Raw genomic sequence first — 22187 nt, forward strand, 5'->3', positions numbered from 1 at the left:
AAGGGCAAATAAAAGCATCATATTCTGGCATAAATAAGAGAATTAACTTCCAATAAAAGAAATTGAGTAATGAGAGAAGGTTGTCATAAATAATTGAAAGAAACAGGAACGCAACGCTGTATTTAGAAAAGGTTACACTTCTGGTACCTGGCAATGATATGCGTGACCATCTTGTCCGTGATGCCTGGACAGATATCTTCAGCTATTCGAATGTTACGTTCCAGCTCCTCGATGGCCAACCGCTGCTCAGAGTGCTCCTTGTGCTGTTGCTTCAACTACAGAAGAAGTTGAACAATAAGAATCATTTTTGAAAATCTTTTATTTTATTTTATTTTAGCTCACTTCTCTCAGGTTACCACAAAACCCTCCAACAAAAATCAGCACAAAAGCCCAAAATCAATGGCAGGATAACTACATATTCCCTGATCCCAAAAACAGTGTCTGAAACAAAAGGATGAGTGTATTGATGTTTAGGAGACTTGTGTATACCAACCTCTGTGAAGACGGGGGAGATGACTGTGGTGAGACTGGCAGATTTACTCATCTGATCCTGAACCCAAGGATGAAGAGGACAAGAAAACAAAAGACTGTGAGAATCCAAGTTATACTGACCTCCGACTTCCTCATATTGCATTAAAAAAAAAAAATCCAACCCAGTACTAGCAAGGTGTAACTAATAAAGTGGCTGGTCCGGCTAGATGATTGAGACTGAGGCATTACTAGCGAGACCATTATGGACCATACTTCTGATTTGACTTTAAAATACAAGTAAAAACAACTACAAGTTAAAAAACAAAGTAACACACACAGGTGGTACTAACATTTCCATTGAGGATGGTCCTGCTATCTGACTTGTCCTGCTTCTTCTTACGGACAGTGGTGAAGGACCACTCTGGAGACTCGTTGTTTTCCTTATTACTAGATTCACTTAAAGAAAAAATGAACACATTTAAATGCACAGATAGATGTCGGACCTCTCTGCTCACACACACCTGAAGACGAAGTTCCAGCTAAATCAAGAGACAATACCTGTCAGAGTCGTCTGAACTGTTGTCACTGTGGTCCTCCTCCTTCCACCTCCTGTACCTGTCAATCAGCTCGCTGAGATAGGACGTCTTCTTGCAGTGTTTGACGATGAACTTGTGTTTGAGCAGCTCCTTGGCTGTGGGACGCTGCAGGACAAGAAAACTGATTGTAATTTTTTTTAATTTTTTTTTTTTTTGAAAAGAGATAAAAAACAAAAAACAAAAAAAACAGGTCATGATGTTATTAGTCTATAGATTTAAGATGAAAAGTTAAAAAAGCTTCAGCTTTCCTGGAGGAGATGGAGAAAAAGAATATCAGAAAGATAGGCTGAAAACAGAAGTGACCAGCAGGGGGCAGCAGGATCCAACGTAAATCACACACACAGAGAACAGGGAAGCTGTCCTGAAATATTCAAACCACCCTAACTGTAGGAAATGAAGCCATCTGCGCCAAGCTCACAAAATACTAAAGGGGGAGTTTACAAGGATGGCGGCCCAGCAGGTAAAGCCACCAATCAGAAGCCTAAGTTGCCCTTGATGACCAATAGAGTTTGTGTGTGGGTGATTGTTAGATATTACGGGCTGCATGAATGGGACTTTTAGCAGAAAGCACTCTGTGTGCTCAATCAGAGTAAAAACGCACAATAGAAGTCCCAGTCCATGCTACCATTTCCCAACACTGACACAGCTTATGAATAATCTGGGGTCAATAAAGCCACATATGTGGTAGCGCGTCTCTCCGTACAGCAGGAAATGCTAACATTTATGACTGATATAACATTAGTACAAATGTAAACTAACTTCCTTAGTTATTCATATTACTAGCTAATGTAAACACAGTCTAAGACGTGTATGCCGACAGCCTCGTCACTGCCAGGAAATTGAACTCGTAAGCTTTGCTAGTAAGTATACAAAACACTGTAAATAGTGCCTAAGTATTGACACCAGCGCCACTTATCCAAGTGCTTCCCACACCCCGGTGGGCCCAGCTGGGAAGCAGATGGTGTTGACTCAGGCTACATTAACTCAGCCCCAGGTTCACCTTATATCGGCCAGATGTCAGGTGTGTGGCGATACCTGGACCACGTTGAGCTAACACAACTTCTAGGTCCATAAATGAGCTGTAAACGCCAAACGTAGCCCAGGTTTGACACCTGGAAGCGACTGCCATCTGGAACTTGTTACAATCTAACAATTTTCTTAGCTGTATGTGGTCACCAGTGTAACAAATACCAAGTAGCAAATTAGTTTTGTAGTTCAACCTACTGGTTATTAAGTTAATTTTTCAAATAACCAATCTGCTTCTGTTACAGTGTTTCTGGATGCTGCTCATAATGTTATTCAGTTTCTCAGACTTCTTTCTAGCTGAACAGTGACAAACGCACGTGCCAGAGGCAAGATTAGGGGAAAAATTAGTCGAGGTATTGCAATAAAAAAAACAAAACAGTGGACTTTTTGAAAGCAGGTGACTCATAATGTGTCATTGTCTCATAGACATCCAGAGTCTTTCGGTGACTCACAAACTAACAGATAGTAAAACTAAGGATGTTTTCCTTTGCATTTTTATTTTAGCTTAGTTCTCTAGGAAGTTCAAAAAATTGTTTCACTTAGTTTTCATTTTTTTCAAAAGTTAATTTTTTTTATTTTATTTGAGTCAACTAAACTGTATGTTCCACAATGAGTTTTAGTTTTAGCTAGCTATAATAACATCGCATCTTTTACACTGTCAGCTAGTAAGGAGCTCCATCAGCCAGCTACATACAGACCGAGTGGGCTAAATTAAGGGAAATCAAAGCTAGTTTCTCGTGATGTGGTGAAAGAAATGCTGCAAATATCAAAACGCTAAGCAGTGAGTTAAACTCAGTACATTTAGAGGTAAATGTACAGAAGGCTACATGAACTCTGGGTTTACAACAAAACATACAAGGCAGCTTATTTTGGGTAATTGAAACCCCCCCCCCCCCCCCAAAAAAAAAAAAAAAACGACCTCAGAAAGTTACCAAGACTGTTGGTCACATAAATGCAACTGCTCTAGCTCTTTCCCCATAAAAACAAGATCTAATGACCTCTCCTGTACACTCAATGGCATTTGATGCCTCAGTATATATCAATAAAGACACGGTTTGACAACCATTGGGATCGTTTCTGGGTTTTTCCAAAGTCCAGAGACCACCCTCACTAACTTGTGATGCACACAAAGTTATTTTGTTCGACAAGCAGGAGCGAAATGTGACAGAAATTACTTAGTTCAGAAAAGAGAAATATGGATTACTCCAAGTAGGAATTAAAGGGATAAAGTGCTAAAGTAAAACCAGAAATGTCACAGAAATGCAGAGAGAAAATTTTAAGCACTTTCCACCAGTGTTAAAATAACATAGATTTTTAATGTGAATAGAACTCAAAGGATATGGCAGCTAAATACTTTTAAATTACAAAACCCCCAAAGGTTTATTGCATTAAATGTGTGTGTCAGCTGTGAGTCTTACAAAAGAAGGGTCCTTGTTGAGGCAAGCTTCTGTGAACTCTTTGAAGCTTTTGGAGAAATCACCAGTCAGTGTTGGAGGAGGGGATTTGGGGATGTGGAAGAGCACTCGCATTGGATGCATGTCGGAGTTCGGCGGTTCCCCCTTGGCGAGCTCGATGGCCGTGATGCCCAGCGACCAAATATCCGCCTGGGAGGGGCAAACAATAAACACATTTACATGTTATTGACAGTGATCAAAGCTTTAAACAGACTTTTTGCATGTTTATAGGTGGATTATGGCTATGTAAAGCAGACATACTCATACCCAGACAACACAGGGGATTTTGTATTCTTAACAACAAACTGACAGAGACACATGAAGGAATCTGATTTTTTTTTTAACCTTATAAATGACTTTAAACATTCATGTGATTGGGTAAAGATTATTTTAGCACAACTTTGATACAGGAATACAGGCTGTGCAGCTATTAATACATAAAGGCAGAAACACGCCAACATGCTGAGTCAGGCTGACTTTCTGTTTGCACGGTGGCTGTGACACCCACTAAACATATGTCAAGCTGGTAAGGAGGAACACACTCACACACACACAAACCTGTATTTATATCCTTGTGGGGACATCTCATTGACATAATGCTTTCCCTAGCTGCTTACCCTAACCATCAAAAATGAATGCTTAACCCTGACCCTTACCCTAAACCTAACCACAACTTAATTTTCAACCTGACACTAAAACCACATTTTGAGTCTCAAAAATGCCTTCAAACTTGTGGGGACCCTGATTTTGGTCCCCACAAGGGCTGTTTGTCCCCACAAGTATAGTAAACTACCAATTTTTGGTCCCCATGAAGATGTTAATACCTGTCCACACACACACACACACACACACACACACACACACACACACACACACACACACACACAGCCGTTACTCATGCATGAACGATTGAATATCCCATCTTCTCAACTTGCTCTAACAATCATGTGGCAGACCAGACAAGAAGCAGACATTGTCTTATATATGCACACACAGTCACACAGACTTCAGCTGTAGCAGTGCTGTTCAGGGTCACATTACTACAGGATGCTCAGTCACTATTTGACTGTTAACTCTGCCAGCTCCATTACAGTCACACTGACCATATGGCAGCATGTGGTAGGAATACACACACACACACACACACACCCACCCCGATGGACACCAAATGGTATAAAACAAGTTAATTCTCAATAAATACCTACAAAAATGAGAAAACTACTCATCTAGAGATTATTCATGATAAGGTTTTATTAGATTTCTTCCATGTAAAGAGGAAAAAGACCAAATTTGTGCCTGAGTCTGGGTCCCGTAAGTTGCACTCAAAAAAAAAACGAATAAAACTCCAGCAAATAGAAAAATGCTGCAAAAGCACTAAAAATACAGAGAAAGTAGAATAAAATTTTATTCATATTGGCGCAAACCAGGAACAGCAATGTGCCGTGACAGATTTGGCGTGAGGGAAGAAAGACAGGGCAAAAACAGAAAGGTTCCTGGGGACACAATATCGTGACGGACCACTGGCAGAAGAAACAAAAACCAAAACATGTAAAGGACTGCACTGAGGCACGCTTAAAAGAAGCACAGATTTCATCATTGTTGTGAGAGGAAAACAAGACGAGGTAACGTGTGTTTTAATCAGTGATTCATATAACACTGTATATTCATGTTAGCCATTTACTGCTAGCTTGTCACTTCATCAGGTCGAACATTGCATTATTGTTTCCCCAATAACACGTCTGCTTTGTTTCATCATTTATGTATTTATTTATTTTTTAGCTTTTGCAGTGTTTTCTTTTCTCTAATGTGATTTCATAAATTCTGTGATATGTAGAAGGATTTAACAAAAATTTGTTCTGTGCCTGGAAAGGTTTTTTTTTTTACGTAGAAGAATAAACAAAAACTATCCAGGTGAGTGTATGCACAACTCTCAACTGTAGCTCAACACAACATAAAGTGTAGGAGGCACCACCTTTTTGAACTATTACCCTAGCTGGAGGCAGACCACTATTATTTAAAAAATAGATAAAAAGAAAAAAAAAAAAAAAGGCGATCCAAGCCTCTTCCACCTCTAATACAACCAGTGATGCAGAGCAGCTGATCTGTGCATCAGATGAACCCTTACACTTATCTACAGTTCGATCTAGCTGAGGTTCCCCCCACTTCCTGTCTGCTTTTTTTTTTTTTTTTTAACTTGTATGGACTAAACCCCACAGGAAACTGTGGTGTTAGTGGCAAACAGTAGGGCAGAGTTAAAGAAACATATTCAACTTGTAAAAACATTTACATTTCTCAGTCATGTCACTGTCCTGAATCAGCCTCTGGCAGGCTTTACACTGCTCTCACGCTAATGGCTGTTCAGGCCAGTCACTGAAAAACAGGGCAAGACTTCTTAGAAATATAACTGAATTATGGGTTATGAGTGGCTGTAACATCAACTAACAAGATTATTTTGAGAAAGTTGAAAATACTGCTGGTTGACAGAGGAAGTGCTTCTGTAAATGGTGTGGAGATTCAAATACCTCTGGTCAAAGTCACATGGTTGATGTATTAATAGGACAACTGACAGTCTGTGACCGAGACTGATATGAGATTAGGCAACACACACACACACACACACACACACACACACACACACACACACACACACACACACACACACACACACACACACACACCAAAGTACAATGGCTGTCTTCTGTTTGCAGGCTTGTTCTAACTTCTCAGGTTACATTTACGTAACCGTTGGCAAAGTCTCCAAACCGCCTTCGGTATTTCAACAAGTTGCACTTTGTCTTCCTTCCCTTTAAAGAGGATTTTAAAAACAAAAAAACAAAACAGTACAGACTCAAACATTCATTCATACTTGAACCTGTTTTTGTTTTTCACAAACTACATGATTATTCCTTTAAAACTTAAAAAAAAAACCTTTAAATCAGGGGTCCCTTATCTCAGTCCACAAGGGCCGGTGTCCTGCAGGTTTCAGATGTGTCCTTGATCCATCACAGCTGATGTAAATGGATAAATTACCTTCCCAACAAGTCTTGAAGTTCTCCAGAGGCCTGGTAATGAACTAATCATGTGATTCAGGTGTGTTGATCCAGGGTGATCTAAAACCTGCAGGGACACCGGCCCTCGTGGACTGAGATTGGGGACCCCTGCTTTAAATGATGGTCTCCTGCAGATATTTGAGCAATTAAACTGTGCCAGAGAGATAATGAACGAGTCCAGCTTAAATGAGTTTTTGGTCACATTTCTAGATCATTTATAGACCTTTTTTGTTACCTGATCCCTCTAAGGCCAAAATACACAATATAAATCACAAAGGCACATGAAGGCAGTGTTACATATACGCACAAAGACACATGAATCAAACCACATCAAGAGGTCAAGTGAAAACACCCTAATGGATCTGCCTTATTTCCAAAGAACACACTTATAAAACAAGCAGACAGAAAGCAGCTCCGCCTCTTTATACAAATTTCATCAGTTTTGTTTGCTCTGTGACTTGCATCAAAACCTGCGTGTTTGATGCCAGCAGGTGCAAGGTGCATTTCTAACTCCATTCACTGCTGAAGTCATTGTTTTGATACACAAACAAAGGACACGGTGAGGGAATCCCTTCTAAACTGGGGACCAAGTGGACGATCATCATCATCATCCTCATCAAATAAAAGCTAAAATCACCACGATGGCAGCAGCGTCTCTATTGGATGCAAATAAACCCTAGAGGACTGTGGAAATAATGCAAAGTGGGCCACAACAACAAATCCACATGTGTTGGGTTGCTACAGCAACACGCAAACAGAGTAGGAGGAAAATCACAAAGCGGGATAGTCTATTGTTTTTATTTTTTAAGACCTGGTGGACTTTTAAAGGGTGAGAAAATGCCTGTCTTGGTATAAGGATAGGTGCTGTTTGAATTAACTAGGAAAATTTGCACTAATCTAAAAGATGGTTCTTTCAAAATAAGTCTCAAACACTGATTAGAAGTTTTCTGTTAAAGGCTGTTATGTGACTACCGACTACCAATGCAGCATCACAATCAGGCCTTTAGCTAGAAATGCATGCTAACATGCTAACAAGCACAGGTTTCTCCATTCCTTAGCATTTGTATTTTTGACTATGAGAAGCTATTAGCTTAACATAAGAATAGTTTTATACTTTATTTTGTTGTGAACCTTGCCCAAAGTCATTAAACTTATGAGAAAATAATTTTCTCTCAAGTTTAACAAATTTATTAGACAACCACCCAATATTAGGATAATGCCTAACTTAACAGTATAGCTAATACACCAGTATGTGCAAGCTCTTAATTTGATTAGTTTTCTTAATTTTAGCGTATATTTTTTGGAAAAACACACCCAAAAACTATATGCAAAAAGCAACAACAACAAAATAAAGTCTAAAAATAAATGTGAAAATATGCTTTGCCTACTGTCCTTTTGTGCAAATAAGACATATATAGAAAGGTATGTCTGTCGTGCCTTGCATACTTATGGCACCTCAGACATAATTGGATAATTACAGTTTCCAAGAGGAGCTGAGTGGATGTGAAGAAGGGCAGCACAATAGAAAGTATTTTGTTTGTTTTACATTTAACTCTTTCGTGTTATGCCTCCAGGTCCAGTGCAGACGCAGTTTGTACAACTGCAACTATGTTAATGACATTTAATTCTGATCAAATTTGGCAGTTTTCTTTTGTTTTCAAGCACATGCTCAGCAGAGTCGTCAAGCTCATTGTTACATGGCTGTTGTTGACTTTAAGTTAGAGTTTCATTGTTAGATGGAAGTGGAAGTACAAGCTTCAGGTTTTGATGGACATTTTCAAAAGTTCACGCTGTCCGGGTGATGTAAACAAGCAGAACTGTTGTATAAGACACTTCCTCTAAATGTCTCTTATTTGTACAGCCAGAGTTTGCTCATTTTGAATGAATATGAGGTGGTTCTGCATTCTGAAATTCCCACAACTACCTTCTAGTTATAAGCTAAAGATTATGAATGGCCTTTATGAAATCTGCAACGGTATAAACAGGTGTCTTACCTTGGAGTCGTAGGCGGACTGCTGGATGACCTCAGGAGCCATCCAGAACGGCGTTCCCACAAAGGTTTCCCTCTTGATCTGCGTGTCTGTCAGCTGACCTGCCACTCCGAAGTCCGCCAGCTTCACCTGACCCTGCTCCGACAGCAGGACGTTGGCAGCTGCAGAGAAGCAAATAATTTAACCTTTCTGCAACATCATCGGACTGAGTAACATCATCAACTAATGGTAGTTATTTTGTGCAATAAATGTAATTCTGATTCTAATGCTGTCAAATTAAGTATAAAAATCGCAAAAGAATTCCAGATTTCCACTAAAGCGGCTGTCCTTCATCTCTGAACCCCTACAGCTAAGATGTTGAGTACAAAGTTAGCACATATTAAAGAATAAGTATCAAGTAAGTATCAATTTCACGGGTTTGAAAATTTTTTTTTCCATTTCCTCCTTCTGACGACTTCCCCTGTACTCTTAAAGATGACTTTTGACACATCAGGATATATCAATAAAGACGTAGTTTGACAAACATTAGAATCGTTTTCTGCGCTTTTCCAAGAATATCTGCACAGGCAGAGATCACCCTCACTAACTTCTGATGCACGCCCAGTCATTTTGTTCCATAAGTAGGCTGAAATATGATTTAAACACATCAGGGTGAATCAAACTACTGAGACCTCATGTTAAACCTGCTCTCAGGCCTGTGTGGGTGGCTCAACATCCTGAGAGCTGTTTCACAGTTGGTAATGAGAACATGTTGAAGTTCTTCATTGTTTCTATGACAGTGTTTACTTCAATACCCAGCTCAGTAACGCTCGAGTGTCACAGCCTCGCAGAATATGAAAATCTTTTGTCAAATGTGAGAAAATCAAGTAGTGATCAGCGATCAAGAAAGCTTTCTGCATGGATCCTGCGACATAAATTAAATGGACGGGCTTCCAATGAAAGAGGTCGTCAATTGTGGGAAGTTTCGTTTCCCCTAAGGCACCAACACCTGCACCGATTCTCAGATTCTGAATCTTACTTTCATTTAAATGATATAATATTTGAATCGGTGTTAGAGGTCCGGGCGCTACAGTCTAACCAGCACCTGCCGCACCTTTGATGTCTCTGTGGATCTTCTTCTCAGAGTGCAGGTAGTCGAGCCCTTTCAGGATCTCCTTCAGCATGGTGGCAATCTGAAACTCATCAAACGGACCTGCCCGCAGCTGCACACACACACACACACACACACGCAGAGTGATGACACGGGTATAAAATACACTGTGATATGCCGGAGGCTCACAAACACACCCTATTCCAGTTTCAATCAAGACAAGTCCCAACACAGAAAATTAGACAATCAAATGTTAATGAATCAGATTTTCTCATTTTAAACAGAGTTTTAAAAACTTTGTTTTTTATTTTGATTTAAAAGAATTAAAGTTTAATTTCTCTGTATTTATGTGCAAAGAGATGTTTATACTCATAAGTGAGAATTCTCCAAAACAGGGAGGATGAAACTAAAGGATAGGAGATTAAACGCTTTCTACATCTATTAGCGAGACCTCACAAACATTGGCTCTAGTCATTACTTGATATTATTTCACTTACTAGGTTTCATGGACAATAAATCCTCTACAAATGGACATAAAGACTCACCAAGTCGAGTGCTGAGCCCCCTCCAAGATACTCCATGATGATCCACAATTTACTTCCCTGAAAGACAGAATTACAAATAAACTTCCAACAATGTGCCTATAAAAATGACTCAACTACAATATACTGGGAATAAAAAAAAATCCTTAGTTCGCAGTAGGTGAAAAATTTTCCGTGGGAAAATAACACTCCCCACTCCTGTGGAATTCCTTTTAAACCTGACTTAGATCGGCTTCCGGGCTGAATGAAAATATCCGCCTTACCTTCAGGTAGGAGCCGTAGTACTTGGTGATGTACGGACTGTCGCACTGACTGAGCACCGTGATCTCCTGCTGGATGTCCTCGATTTCATCCTCTGCCTCCTCCAGATCGATCGTTTTGATGGCGACGACGCTCTGAGTGCGATTATCGATTCCTTTGAAGACCTGCAGGAGGGAACGGGAGGCAGAGAAGTGAAAAAACATGGATGTAAGAAAACAAAAGAGGATCACCAGGAGAGGAAGAAGAGAAAGAGAGAGGTGAGAAAGAATAAAAATGAGGGGGATAAAGGAAGTGAATGTAGGAGAGAAGATGACAAAAAATAATAAATTACACCCACCTCTCCAAAAGATCCTTTTCCAATGCGATCCAATTTAGTGAACAGCTCCTCTGGATCGAGCTGAGTACTCTGAGGAGACGACGAACAAAGAGTTAACAGCTCCATAATAATAATAATAAAAATAATAAACTATTAGCAAAACTACAGGTCTCAAACAAATTAAGATAAATGCACCACACGGGCTGAAACACAAACAGACTCATGCTGCTCATTTGCAAATAGATTAAAAACACATTTCTATCATTTATAATATCCAGAAGCAGATATCCAAGTCATTTGCATGCTTGGAATATCGGACAGACATCATGACGTGGAATGGCCAGTCTGGTTAAGACAAACGTCTCTCTTATTATTAAATAAGCTGTAGCTTGAAATTGAATGTATTTTTACAATTCCAACAACAGCAACAGAAAACCAGATTTCTGTTACTGAAGCTCAGCAGCGCTGTGACATTTGACGTCAAATTGATCCAAAAACATCTGCACATCCTGCGTGTTTATTACACATTTGAATATTATATAACTTCCAGTAAAACTGTTGGCTCATGAGTGTTAATGCATCGACACACTGAGCCTATTCAGGCGCGCCACCAGGTGTAACAATCATGTGTAAACTGATCAGGAATTACTAGTAAATAATTAACTCTTATTTTGAAAGTTCAGGCAGTTCTATCGCTCCTTCCTTAGTTTAGGGACTTATCCTCTTAACTTCACATTCAACCTGTGCTTTACACTGTGCTTCTTCCCAAGGTGCATCACCACGGTAACTTGAGCTGCAGATGAAACCTCCTCCAGAGCAGGTCACGTGTGAGCTCAACAGGTATGCGTCTATTCCAAGAAAGGCCTGTGGATCTCAGCGCTCAGTTGCCAGGAGGGTTTCAAGAGTGTCTAAAGTTTTTGTCTGTCTCTGATGAGCATCATTAAGAAGTATAGCTTCATACGAGGATCCTTTTTTTTCCTGTTGGCTGCAAGCTAGTTAAAACAAAAAAACAAAAACCAAGAACCTAAATATGGTAATATGATTGTAAAACAGGGAACCTATTTGTACCAGGTGACCTTACAGACTATTGTTCTTCATTTGCCATCGCAGCTGGAAAGAACAGGCCTAAAACTCTGTTAAGCATGTCAATAAACAGCCAGTTAATGTAATGGATTATCACCTGTTAGATCCTCCCTTGTTTGCTCTATAAATCTAACTTCTAAGAAAGACCTGGTCAAGGTAGCATCCACACCCTAGCTGTAGCATAAAACATTACAGGCCTTTCAATAAAAACATCCACCGGCCTCCTTCATTGCATACCTGATGATGCTTTAGATGCAGGGATGTTTAAAAGTTCAGGTGTGTGTTAATTATTCCTTGTCAAAGGTGCATAACACACACCAGAACCTTCAGCACATCAAAAAGCAACCATCAGAGCATCACAGCTGGTGCCTACTGGGTACGAAGACAAACTGGGAGTAGGGCAGGGCAATATTGCAAAATATTTATCATCATATATATTTGATAATTTGCGATAACGATATAACTGACAATATAATTGACACAAGACAAAATACTTTACAACTCCACAACTTTATTAGTGCAAAAAAACCAGCATCAATTTATTTCCACTTAAACAAGCAGCTGTTTCTTTATAATTGCATTAAAGCGATATAAAAACTTTACAGTGCAAATTCCTTGCTGACAGTTTAACCAAAAGGCATTTCCATTGGAAATGGGCCGATATATCCCGAGCATAACCATGTATGATATCCACACAATATAAAAAGAGGTGCTTTGCAACATGAAACTGCAGTGTGCCAAATAAATAAGTCAAATACGTATTTTTTTGGACCATAAGGAGCATGGAATTATAAGACGCACTGTCGATGAATGGGTCTGTTTTCATCCATAAGGCACACCAGGTTATAAGGCACATTAAGGGAAACAAAACAGTCAGATAAGTCAAACTTTACTCAACTTTCTTCTTGCTTCCTCCACTTGCGTCCCATTGATTCATTAATGTTGAATTCTTTCACAGCTGCTCTACTTCCATTAAATCACAGAATTAATTATAGTTAAAAATCAGCTGCTAATAGACCAGTCTACGTTTCTGATGTAGTGACCGACTTATCCAGCTGATAGCCGCCTTTAGTCGCTAAGCCTGATTGCAGATGTTAGTCTAAGAGAAGCCCAGAAAGATATTGTGGGTGTGCTGACCTTGCTGTGTAAATACAGGTGCCTGCTCTGCAGATTCGCTGCAAGCTGGAGAGTCACCCTTACTGGCACCAGGTACGATGAGGTCAGCGAGGCTGAACTACCCTCAGCTGAATTCACTGAACAAACAGCTGCTTATCATGCACAAAATATTTCAGCTATAAAGATTCGCAGAGGAGTTACTAATGAGTAATTGCTGCCCTTGTTTTTGCAGGATTTGTTTTAAATATAAAATCACTGAAATTAGGCAGAAAGACAGAATAATAAGATATTATAGTGACTTTTAACATCTTGATGCATGCTCAATCTTCCAGGTAAGTAAATCCCAAAGATTGACTGTGTTCATCTGGACGTAGCGTTTCGTCACTCATCCAAGTGACTTCTTCAGTCTCAGCTGACTGCAGGTTTCCCCAATCTTATAAAGTCATTGCACAATGACTGGAACTAGCACCACTGAATGAACAATGGGCATTTCTCCCACTGAAAACGCTACATCCAGATGAACAGAATCAACCTTTTGGTGTAGTGACTTTTAACATTTTGCATTAATTTGAGTATTGAAACAGCATATATTGCAATTTATAATCATTTTTAAAATGCAAATTACATCCTCAAAGTTAAAATCTTTTAACATCTGATTTATTCAATAAGAATGATCTCACTTCAGTTTTATTTGCTGCATAATGAGACAGAAGAATGCAACACTGTCACTAAAACCTGCCATACGTAGTGCCACAGGAGTTTAAAGACGTACGGAGCTGGTTGTAGTATTTTTACTCGTGTGACTGAGCCGTTAGCTTGATAAAGCTACTTTCTAATTCAGAGCAAACCCAGTGTGTTTAGTGTTGGGTGGTTTTTCAGTTGAGTTAATGCAGTCTGGACCCCCAACATTAGTATCCTTGTATCGATACAATATAACAATGTAAAAAATATCAAACACTATACTGTCTTCCACCGCCCAAATGTTTTGTACGTTATATTTTAAAACATGCATGGGTTCTCTCCAGGTACACCAGCTTCCTCCCACAGTCCAAGACATGCAGTTAGTGCAGTTAGGTTAATTAGTAATTCTAAATTGGCCAAAGCTGTGAATGTGAGTGTGGATAGTTGTCTGTCTCTATGTGTTAACCCTGCGATAGACTGGCAACTTTTCCAGGGTGTTCTCTGCCCCCCCCGTATGACCCTGACAAGGGTAAGCGGAAGAGGATGGACGGATGGAAACATTTGGATTTTTACATCCCTCAAAGCAAACTAAAACGTTTTGAGGACACAGAGAGAATTTTTTAAAACAGTATTTATCATTTGATATAATGACAGTGACAACTTTATTTATATAGCACATTGACTTGTCATGTAAATTAAATATACTTAACAACAAAAATGAACACGTAAAAATTAAAATGTTGGTTTAAAAACCTTTAAAAGGCAGTGAAAACAGCAAAACAGAACAAAACAAAAACAGCTATAAGATATAAGACTGTATCAATATGGATCCATTAGTGAAACCAAATAAAAGATGAATTATTAGAGCAACAAAAAAAAAAAAAAACCCGCAAAAAAACTTGATCACATTCCCAGCGACCTGCCTTATTTCCTCACACGCAAAACTTTGCAACATGAATGCAATGTTGTTACCACAGACTCACACAGACACACACAGACACACACAAACAGCAATGAGGTGCAGAAGGAAACAAGCATGACAGTTGAAGATAACAGGAACTGAACACACACAGCTGCGTGACCACACAAGCACACACACACACGCGCGCGCACAGTACTTATCTGAGTTACACTCATTTCCTAAAAGCTGCTGCGGCTCAAAGCGCAGCACTTACACTGAAATACACGTCATTTCAGTTCATTTCTCCCGTTTCTGCATTCGCACAGACTCAAAACCCTGCACGAGTTTCCAAGCAAAGCCGTCGTGGCCGTGACAGAAAAAAAAAAAGAAGCCCAAAAAGGAGTCAGTGCTCAAAGCTGAAAACTGACAAGTAGGCACAGACAATTTCACAGAAATCTTGAAAAACAAAGAAAGTTTTGATCGACAGGAAGAAAACATCCGTGTTTATCATTGTGATGCTTCACATGTAGAATGAGCTCAGCAGTTCAGACTGATGCAACTTCCAGTTATATTTTAAGACTGCAACGTTCTTGGGAAATACATTTACACTCAAGCCACACTTAAAAGTTTGACACTTTTAATCACCTAAACCAATAAAATGTAAAGCACACCATCTTCATTTTGCTGTGCAAAGTAATCAGAAACACACATTTAATTCTGTGTCACACACATTTAATTCTGTGTCACACACATTTAATTCTGTGTCACACACATTTAATTCTGTGTCACACACTGCGTTAGGGCTGGGCGATATGGCCTAAAATCCATATCGCGGTATAATTTGAAGCACGTGCAGTAACGATATATATCGCGATATATTCTTTTCTTCTGTGTAACGTATTTTACACACTATAAGGCACACTTAAAATCCTTTAATTTTCTCAAAAATTGAGAGTGTGCCTTATGTATGAATTCTGGTTGTGCTTACTGACCTTGAACAGATTTTGGCGTGCAGAAATCTGTTAAAAAATGTTTTAGTACAACTTTGGTAAGCCGCACTGCTTGATGGATTGTCAGAGCATTACGGCTGCCGTAGTGAGGAGCTTAGTAATCTGGGTCCAAAACTCCGTCCGCTTCAGGTCCCAAAGTCAAATGAACACTGAGTGTTAAAAACTGACTAAATTATTTCATATAAAATGATCAGCGTTGCTGCTTTACCAGGTGTAACAATTAAGTTTAACATCCAGGCATCCATGAAAACTGAATTTATTAAATTTAACGAAGTTAGAAGTTTACAGGAAGTTAGCTCGCTAGTTTCCACCTAAACATTTCATACCATGTTCTGACTGAGAGATTTTTTTAAACTAATTAAAATGTACAGCTCTGCTACCACTTCCAACATAAATGAAGACAGAAAACTAAACAGCAGTGGTGTTTGCAGGGTTACTGAAGTTGGACTACCTGGTATATAATGTTGTGCTACGTGATTGCTAGCGACACAGCTATGTTAGCATAACATTAGCACAGTGAAGCTGGAGGATGAACTTTTTTTCCACTCGATAAAAGTTAATGTGACGGATTCTGGTGGTTAGGGACAAATGCAATTGCATAACAGGATGCTATACACGGGGCAAACTTCAGTCAGGAGAACAACTGAGATTATTCATCCACAATACAAGGTTAGTTATTAATATACTGCAACAACATGGGAATAGAGCAGCTGCAAGAGAATTCAACATTAATGAATCAATGTTACGGAAGTGGAGGAAGCGCAGTTTTTGGCTTTCCCCATATTTCAAAAGTGCTTCATCTCTTTGCTATGACTGTCGCCCGGCATAATTTGCAGATGATAATGGTTGTAGCCGCTGCGATGCTTTCGACCAAAACAGGTGCAGCTTGATGACATCGTCAACATGCGCTATTGCGGTAGAGCGGTATAGTCAAAATCTCTATTGTTGGCCAAATTTATATTGTTTCTATTGTATATCGTTTATATCGCCTACCTCTACACTGTGTGTAATTCACTATTCTCTGAGCAGTTTCTACAACTATGGCTACGTTCACACTGCAGGTCTTAATGCTCAATTCCGATTTTTTGATCAAATCCGATTTTTTTGTCTGCTCGTTCACACTACAAATAAAATGCGACAGCAAACGCGCTCTAGTGTGAACGCTCAAAGCGGCCCGCATGCGCAAAAGAAGACGTCACACACAACGCGCTCTGTTTAGACCCAGAGCAAACTATATTGTTTGACTGATGGCCCTTAATATAAATGGTAAATGGCCTGTATTTATATAGCGCTTTACTAGTCCCTAAGGACCCCAAAGCGCTTTACATATCCAGTCATCCACCCATTCACGCATATAAAGACTTCGGACTTCATGTTTCCCAATTTTTGCTTTAAGTTATTTTGTTATTTACATAATAATGTAGATAACCTAATAATGATCCTTATTGCTGTTTTAGGGGAGCGGTGCTTCAAAGGATAGTTGCAGATTTCTGTCAGAATCTGCAGGTTATGCAGTACAAATAAAATGTTAACGTTTCTCCAACGTTGTCTTCCCAGCAGTTTCACCGGATGGCCAGGAAGCGTTCGCGATGTCTTCTCGGGCACTTCTCTGGCGCTGATAATTGGCGTCTGTCTTGTGTCAGTGACGTAAAAGACGGATTTAATGCGACATGACCATTCACACAGCAGTCGCTTTCTGAAACATCGGATATGTATTGGATTCAGTACCACATACGAAAGTGACCCAGATCGGATTTGAAAATATCGGATTTGTGCCGTTCACACTGTCATACCATGATCGGATATGGGTCGCATAGGGTAAAAAAAAATCGGATTTGATGCGCTTTCGCCTGCAGTGTGAACGTAGCCTAAGTCTTCTCGGAGTATCACGGACATAAAATGGCTCGAGTTTTGCAAACATGGAAGCTGCATTTTTGTTAATGACCAGCAGGAGGCAACTCATCTGGTTGAAAAAAGAAGCCAATGGAAAAATGTCCCTCTGCTATGACCGCAATAAACACCTTTTCTTTATAAGCTCAGTCTCAGAATAAAATACAAAGTAAATCTGCAGATTTTTCTTTTATTGAGAAACTTCTAAAAGTCACAAAAGAGGATAATCCAGGATGTCGTCACTGGCTAATGCCTGGCAAATTGTGAGATTTCCATCTGATATTTTATTTTCTGGTTAATTTTGTAACTAGGTTTAATGACTGCATCAACAATTCCCCAACATCACTGTGAGAAAACATGACTGATGTTCGGGCTTATCAGCTTCCTAGCACTCTGTGTCTAAAGCTATGTTCATGCAGGAGGCCGTTTGCAGCGAAGTGATGGCCAAAGTCCGCAGAATGTTGTTGCTACGATGGGCGAAAGAATTGAAAGGATGTGGACAAAGATAAACTTCTAGACGAGCGACTGAACAACTACCTACCATGAAGAGTGAAGAATACTGGTGGCTGACATATGACATAATATCAATCCATTAGAGGCTCAGCTAGGCAACCAAAAAAAAACCGGTCCTATTTACCAGCTTTCTTTCTGGTTCACAATCAAATTCTCCTACGTTTCTATAAAGAACAGCTCTAAACTCTCGGACTGTTCCCACCTACGCTCTCTCAAACCTGCTATCAAAGCCTCACTGCCACAGTTCGCGGTTGGGTTACGTCATGTAACTCGTTCTTACTCTGAGCACTCCATAAACAGACATATCTGATAGATCTAGATCTCTGAGGCAATCATTGCTGCAGTTTCCTGCCTGTTTTTCTTGATTTTTACCACAGTTATGGGACCAAATCTGCTGCTGCTGCTGGTCTTTCTGGTTTTATCCATGTCAGTCAACAGCATGACAGCATAACCGACTTCCTGCAAACAAGCAATGCTTTACCTTTCCTCTGACCTCACTTGACTCATCTTTATTTCGCGGCCATTTTTTTGCAACGGGTTTTATCAACCCACTTCTATTATAATCTGTGGGTAAGCATGTGGTCTACTGCATGAGTTACAGATGAGAAGCAAGTCTGTAACTTGTCCATGTGGTTTTTTAAAAACCTTTCACAATAAAATGTTTCAATTTAGTTAGATTACATCATGTATAATATAGATCAGCGGTCCCAAACCTTTTTTGCGCCACGGACCGGTTTATGCCCGACAATATTTTCATGGACCGGCCTTTAAGGTGTCGCGGATAAATACAACAAAATAAAACTAGTACCGGTACCGAAAAAAAGAACATTTATTCATAACACACGTGAAAAGACCAAGGAAAACCGAGTAAATGATAAAAACGATAACAAAATAAGGCTGAAAACCGATAAAAGCCCTGACAACTATACATTTCACACCTGAGCCTCAACTCTCGCGGCCCGGTACCAAACGACTCACGGACCGATACCGGTCCGAGGCCCGGGGGTTCGGGACCGCTGATATAGATCACACATTAAAGTCCAGAATCTTTGTAAATTGCCCTTCAGCAGACTAAATGGAGATCAAGCTATCCAGCACAGAATGTGAGATAAAATTAAGATAAGGGAGAGACAGGCCTCTTGTTAACGCTTTAGAAATGGACACATTTACATTTCAGATCTCTTAAAACAACACTAACTAACTGTTTACTAATCATTGCGTACAGTAGGGGTGGGCGGTAGAAACAGTAGAAATTATATGAATTTTGCCAACGGTAGAGATTTTGACTATACCGCTCTACTGTGATAGCCGTGTTGATGGTGTCATCAAGCTGCGCATTTTTTGGTTGAAAGCATTGCAGAGGCGGCAAACAACATCATCTGCAAATTATGCCGGGCGACTGTGGGCGGTCAATCCTTCAAGCTCGGGTCCTCTACCAGAGGCCTGGGAGCTTGAGGGTCCTGCGCAGTATCTTAGCTATTCCCAGGACTGCGCTCTTCTGGACAGAGATCTCCGCTGTTGTTCCCGGGATCTGCTGGAGCCACTCGCCTAGCTTGGGAGTCACTGCACCTAGTGCTCCGATTACTACTCGAACCACTGTCACCTTCACCCTCCACATCTTCTCGAGCTCTTCTCTGAGCCCTTGGTATTTCTCGAGCTTCTCGTGTTCCTTCTTCCTGATATTGCTGTCATTCGGAACCGCTACATCGATCACTACGGCCGTCTTCTTCTGTTTGTCTACCACCACTATGTCCGGTTGGTTAGCCACCACCATTTTGTCCGTCTGTATCTTGAAGTCCCACAGGATCTTAGCTTGGTCATTCTCCATCACCCTTGGGGGCATCTCCCATTTTGACCCCGGGACTTCCAGGTTATACTCGGCACAGATGTTTCTGTATACTATGCCGGCCACTTGGTTATGGCATTCCATGTATGCTTTGCCTGCTAGCATCTTACACCCTGCTGTTATGTGCTGGATTGTCTCTGGGGCATCTTTACAAAGCCTGCACCTGGGGTCTTGCCTGGTGTGATAGAGCCCAGCCTCTATGGATCTTGTGCTTAGTGCTTGTTCTTGTGCTGCCATAATTAGTGCTTCCATACTGTCTTTCAGTCCAGCTTTGTCCAGCCACTGGTAGGATTTCTGGATATCAGCCACCTTCTCTGTCTGCCGGTGGTACATACCGTGCAGGGGCCTGTCCTTCCATGATGGTTCCTCGCCTTCCTCCTCTTTCTTGGGTTTCTGCTGCCTGAGGTATTCACTGAGCATGCTGTCAGTTGGGGCCATCTTCGTGATGTATTCGTGGATGTTCGTTGTCTCATCCTGGACTGTGGTGCTGACACTTACCAGGTCCCCGGCCCCCTTCCTTCCGCTTAGCGTACAGCCTCAGGGTGCTGGACTTGGGGTGAAACCCTCCATGCATGGTAAGGAGCTTTCTTGTCTTGATGTCAGTGGCTTCTATCTCCTCCTTTGGCCAGCCTATTACCCCAGCAGGGTACATGATCACGGGCAGGGCGTAGGTGTTGATAGCCCGGATCTTGTTCTTACCGTTCAGCTGAATCCTCAGGACTTGCCTGACCCTCTGCAGGTACTTGGTGGTTGCAGCTTTCCTAGCAGCTTCTTCATGTTTCCCATTCGCCTGCGGGATCCCCAGGTACTTGTAACTGTCCTCTATGTCTGCAATGTTGCCTTCTGGTAGTTTGATCCCCTCCGTTTGATCCACTACCTTCCCTCTCTTTGTTGCCATCCGACTACACTTCTCCAGCCCGAACGACATTCCGATGTCATTGCTGTATAGCCTGGTAATGTGGATCAGTGAATCGATGTCTCGTTCACTTTTGGCATACAGCTTGATGTCATCCATGTACAGGAGGTGGCTGACAACTGCTCCATTATGTAGTCGGTATCTGTAGCCAGTCTTGTCAATTATCTCACTGAGGGGGTTAAGGCCTATGCAGAACAGGAGTGGGGACAGAGCATCTCCTTGGAAGATCCCGCACTTGATGGTGACTTGTGCTATGGGCTTGAGGTTGGCCTCCAGTGTTGTCCGCCACATCCCCATTGAGTTCCTGATGAAGGCTCACAGGGTCCTGTTGATCTTATGTAGTTCTAGGCATTCCAGGATCCAGGTGTGGGGCATTGAGTCATAGGCCTTCTTGTAATCAATCCAGGCAGTGGTTGGTCAGTTTGGTCCTGCAGTCTCGGCTGACTGCTTGGTCTGCCAGTAGCTGGTGTTTTGCGCCTCTGTTATTCTTGCCCATCCCTTCCTGTGCCCCGCTCATGTGTTGACCCATGTGCCTGTTCATCTTAGCCGCTATGATGCCTGACAGGAGCTTCCACCATTTTATCTATCTATATATATATCTATATATATATCTATATATATATATATATATATATATATATATATATATATGCGAAGGCTTTGTGCGATGTGCATATTCAGTTCAATTAAGCGTCCATTAAGTGTATCCATATCTGGCCCTTAATATGATTCCTATCTCGGTGTGATATACTCTGGGCTAGGGCTGTGCGCTATGACCAAAATCTCATATCCCGATATAAGACATCTATCGTCCCGATAACGATATAAATCCCGAAAATTTTACATTTTCTGAAAATTCTGTGAATCTTGGGCAGCTCGACTTGCGGGAAGTGTTTCCAGGTGGGTGTCGTGTACCTGGAGTCGAGTGTTTTAACCGATGCATGAAACGATACATTTTTAGACAAGTTGTAACGGCCGCCGTTTTCTTTGTTAGTATTTATTACACGGCGTGCTGCGGGGAAAAGCCTGTTCCAACGTTCGAGTCTAAGGTTTATTTTTTAGCACCTGTCGGCTCTTGGTAAATGGTAAATGGCCTGCATTTGTATAGCGCTTTTCTAGTCCATAGGACCCCAAAGCACTTTACACTACATTCAGTCATTCACCCATTCACACACACATTCACACACTGGCGATAGCAAGCTACATTGTAGCCACAGCTGCCCTGGGGCGCGCTGACAGAGGAGAGGCTGCCGGACACAGGCGCCACCGGGCCCTCTGACCACCACCAGTAGGCAAACATGGGGTTAGTATCTTGCCCAAGGATGTTTGGCATGCAGCGAGGATGCAGCCTGGGATCGAACCACCGACCTTCTGATTAGTGGCTGACCTGCTCTGCCACCTGAGCTATAGCCACCCCTGAAAAGTCTCAACGGG

At 41.0% G+C, this 22187-nt stretch overlaps 1 protein-coding gene across 1 annotated transcript in view; it reads right to left on the reverse strand.

The window, feature by feature from the left end:
• The window catches only part of LOC147335057 (serine/threonine-protein kinase 26-like), a 52726-nt gene that overhangs the window by 2314 nt on the left and 28225 nt on the right, over nucleotides 1-22187 (reverse strand). The window contains exons 2-11 of the mRNA XM_086275638.1: nucleotides 10819-10887; nucleotides 10484-10645; nucleotides 10224-10280; nucleotides 9682-9790; nucleotides 8592-8749; nucleotides 3512-3697; nucleotides 1030-1172; nucleotides 822-927; nucleotides 494-550; nucleotides 148-275 (exon numbers count right to left, since the gene is read on the reverse strand). Of these exons, the coding sequence (XP_086131764.1) occupies nucleotides 148-275; nucleotides 494-550; nucleotides 822-927; nucleotides 1030-1172; nucleotides 3512-3697; nucleotides 8592-8749; nucleotides 9682-9790; nucleotides 10224-10280; nucleotides 10484-10645; nucleotides 10819-10887 (1175 nt within the window). The remainder of the gene's footprint in view (nucleotides 1-147; nucleotides 276-493; nucleotides 551-821; nucleotides 928-1029; nucleotides 1173-3511; nucleotides 3698-8591; nucleotides 8750-9681; nucleotides 9791-10223; nucleotides 10281-10483; nucleotides 10646-10818; nucleotides 10888-22187) is intronic.

Source organism: Aulonocara sp. 'chitande type north' Nkhata Bay, linkage group LG3 (assembly GCF_057382095.1).
Source record: "Aulonocara sp. 'chitande type north' Nkhata Bay isolate Kocher_YH1m ecotype deep benthic linkage group LG3, A_spYH_male_GT1.1, whole genome shotgun sequence".
Taxonomy (NCBI): domain Eukaryota; kingdom Metazoa; phylum Chordata; class Actinopteri; order Cichliformes; family Cichlidae; genus Aulonocara; species Aulonocara sp. 'chitande type north' Nkhata Bay.